We start from the raw sequence: 3,366 nt of genomic DNA, 5'->3' as shown, positions 1-3,366 counted from the left end.
GCCTGTACTTCAAAAAAGACATATTTAGCCCAAGCTGGCATGGCTCAGTGGATAGAGCATCGGCCTGTGGACTGAAGAGTCCAGGTTCAATTCTGGTCAAGGGCACATGTCCTGACTGTGGGCTCGATCCCCAGTGGGAGGTGTGCAGGGCGCAGCAGAGCAATGATTCTCTTTCATCATTGATGTTTCTATCTCTCCCTTCCTCTCTGGAATCAATAAAAATATATATTTTTTAAAAACAGGCTATTTTGAAGCTTAAGAATATTAATGATGTAAGTAGTAGTTCCTTCCACTGTCAAATGTGTTTCCCAACCAAACCCTTCAGGGGTAGTAAATCCCTGTCCCACTGTGCAACGACCTCCACGCCTCCAACTGCCCCTCCCCTCCCAGCAACTTTATTTTCCATTCAACCCCGAAAGACAGAGGCACGTGGAAAATTGTAAAGCTTGCAAGAATTCAGTGATTTCCTCTAGGGTAAGATAATTTACAGAAATGTGGTTTTCCATTGGCCAGTCTTATGCTTGACAATGTAACAGAAATCTTTAGAGTAAATTTTTATAAATTTCTAGCAAACTTGCCTAAATAACTTTAAAACTTCCAAAACCGTTAAAAATAATTTCCCTAGTTAGCTTCTTATGAAAATATAAAAAGCTGAACAAAGGAAACAGCCTCATAGTTCATGTAGTCTATTAAAACAACGTGGCGTAGCTCTAAGAACAAATCTCAGACTGGTACCGGCCGCCCAGCCAAGAGGACTTCACGGGCGGGAAGGCTCGGGGCCCCAGCCACCGGTCACGGGAATATGGCTCTCTGCACACGCGCGCTTTCCGGCTTGTGGAAGACGTCCTCGTCCGTTTCTGGAGTGAGTTGGATATTATCCTTGACTGGAGACAGGGGATCTGGCTTCTTACAGGAAGGGAGCTTTTCAGAATCTCTGCAAAACAGAACGGAATGCCATGAATTTGGTGTCTTTATTTTTTAAATGTATTTCTTTACTGGTTTCAGATAGGAAGGGAGGAGAGAAACATCAATGATGAGATTCACTGATTGGCTGCACGCCCCCTACTGGAGATCGAGCCCACAACCCAGGCATGTGCCCTTGGCCAGAATCGAACCTGGGACCCTTCAGTCCGCAGGCTGACTCTTTTATCCACTGAGCCAAGCTGGCCAGGGCGAATTTGGTGTCTTTAAAGGGCAGTGATTCCTAGAGAAGGCTCTCCCTGGATAAAGTGACGGCATATAAAGAGGACAAGACCCTTTAGTGTGGAATATGCCTCAGTTCATCATATGCACATCCAAGTTCTCCGAGAGCCTCCAATAACATCTGCTTCAATGCCTATAGGGGTGGGTACATCCAATAAAACCTGCTTCAATGCCCGTAGGGGTGGGTACATCCAATAACATCTGCTTCAATGCCTGAATACACACGTGCTAAGGAGCCAAGCTGGCCAGGGCGAATTTGGTGTCTTTAAAGGGCAGTGATTCCTAGAGAAGGCTCTCCCTGGATAAAGTGACGGCATATAAAGAGGACAAGACCCTTTAGTGTGGAATATGCCTCAGTTCATCATATGCACATCCAAGTTCTCTGAGAGCCTCCAATAACATCTGCTTCAATGCCCGTAGGGGTGGGTATACCCAATAAAACCTGCTTCAATGCCCATGGGGGGGGTACATCCAATAACACCTTCAATGCCTGAATACACACGCGCTAAGCCAGAATGATTCCAACAGAGAAACGAGTTCTTTTCTACTTGGCACCTCAAGTCTTGCTAAGAACCAATGTAAGTGAGGCATGAGCAAATGTTTTAGCCCTACTCTTACCCCTCCAGGCACATCATCTTCACATGATCAATTCGCGCTGTCATGCACAAGCGCAAATGCTCTCAGAGAGCATCACGGGCCAGTGGAATGCCTGATACCAGGTGCGGGAAGTTCACTGTCAGGGTTTCCTGCTCGACATCACAATAACTAAACACCTACTGCCTGTTGACTTTTAATGTCATGTCAAAAAAGATTTACAGTGAAATAAAAAGGCTATCAAAATACAAATGTTCAAACTGCAAATATGGTGGGGCCAGGTTTTCTCCATATACTTCAACCAAAACAACATACAACAGATCGAACACAGGACAGATACAGGAACCCAGCTAATTTTTTAAACTAGGCAATAAAGATTTGCAAACGTGTATTCTCACTTTTTTTTGTAAAACTATGCTATTGGTTTTAAATACTTTAAAACTATCTTTTAAGTGTCTATTTTAATTTCTAAATGGTTAAATGTTGACAGGTGTAAGTCAAAGTAATTTGGGGCCCTCAACTTTTAAAAGTATAAAGGGTTTCTGAGGACAGGTGTTTGAGAACTCATGCTGTATGGTTTAATCCTAGACGTTACACAATGTAACATAATGAACCACTGCCCAGCACTTATTTACAAAGTGCCCTGTTTGCCCATTTCATCTGGTTGTGACAACATCTCTATTAGGTAAGGTTTAATCCTATCGCACCCAGGTAATCTTTGTTTTTCATTGATTTTTAGCACATTTGCTTTAAGAACAAGAAAATAAATGAAGAGCGAACCAAGATGGCTACGTAGGTAAACGCGTGTACTCACAGCCTCCTGTAACCACAGCAACATGACAACTAAAATACAGAGCAACCATCATGCAGAACTGCCCGAAAGCTGGCTGCACAGAAGTCCTACAACCAGAGGGTAAAAGAAAGCACCGAGACCGGTAGGAGGGGTAGGAGGGGCGGAACGGGCTGGTCCCACAGCCCCGTGTGCCGTTGTGTTTTTTTAATTTGGAGGGAGATGTCCTAAGGAGGCTGCCAGTGAGGCGCAAGGGGTCCCAGCCTAGGGTTCCAGGGCTGGGAAGAGAAGTCCACGCAACTACAGGCTGTGAAAAGCGGGGGGACTGTGGCTAAGTGACAAGGAGACTAAGGGGACACTGGGATTCCAGCAAAGGGCTCATGCACACACGTACAGGGTCCCACTTCTTCCAAGCTCCAGCGCTGGGGAACCAGGCACATGGGGAGGAACTGGGTTGTCTGGCATGGTGGCAGGAACTCGGGGCGGCTTTTTCCCAGACGGGTGCTCACAACCAGGCCGTGGCCCTGGAGCCAGTGCACCCAGTGGACAGCTTTGACCACAGGAGATTATAACTCTCCACACCCACATGCGACACACCCGAGGCAGACTCAGCACCACAGCCCCACCAGCAAGTCCTGCTGCTATAGGGGTGTCGCCTGCACAGCAGCCCTCCCCACAGCCTGGCCTGGGGGTCAGCTCCTCCCAGTGACACCAACAGCCATCAAGGCTCACCTACAAGTTGGGGCGCACCGAGAGTGCCCCCCAGCTCAGGCGCCTGG

At 47.0% G+C, this 3,366-nt stretch overlaps 1 protein-coding gene across 1 annotated transcript in view; it reads right to left on the bottom strand.

Moving 5' to 3' along the window:
- Positions 1–670: 670 nt before the first annotated feature.
- The window catches only part of EXO1 (exonuclease 1), a 35,359-nt gene continuing 32,663 nt past the window's right edge, over positions 671–3,366 (bottom strand). The window contains exon 13 of the mRNA XM_006761343.2: positions 671–934. Coding sequence (XP_006761406.1) covers positions 793–934 — 142 coding nt within the window. The 3' untranslated portion in view covers positions 671–792. The remainder of the gene's footprint in view (positions 935–3,366) is intronic.

This window comes from Myotis davidii, unplaced genomic scaffold (genome assembly GCF_000327345.1).
Source record: "Myotis davidii unplaced genomic scaffold, ASM32734v1 scaffold174, whole genome shotgun sequence".
Classification (NCBI taxonomy): domain Eukaryota; kingdom Metazoa; phylum Chordata; class Mammalia; order Chiroptera; family Vespertilionidae; genus Myotis; species Myotis davidii.
The sequence above is the reverse complement of the archived record's forward strand: the minus strand, read 5'-3'. Positions and strand labels throughout refer to the sequence as shown.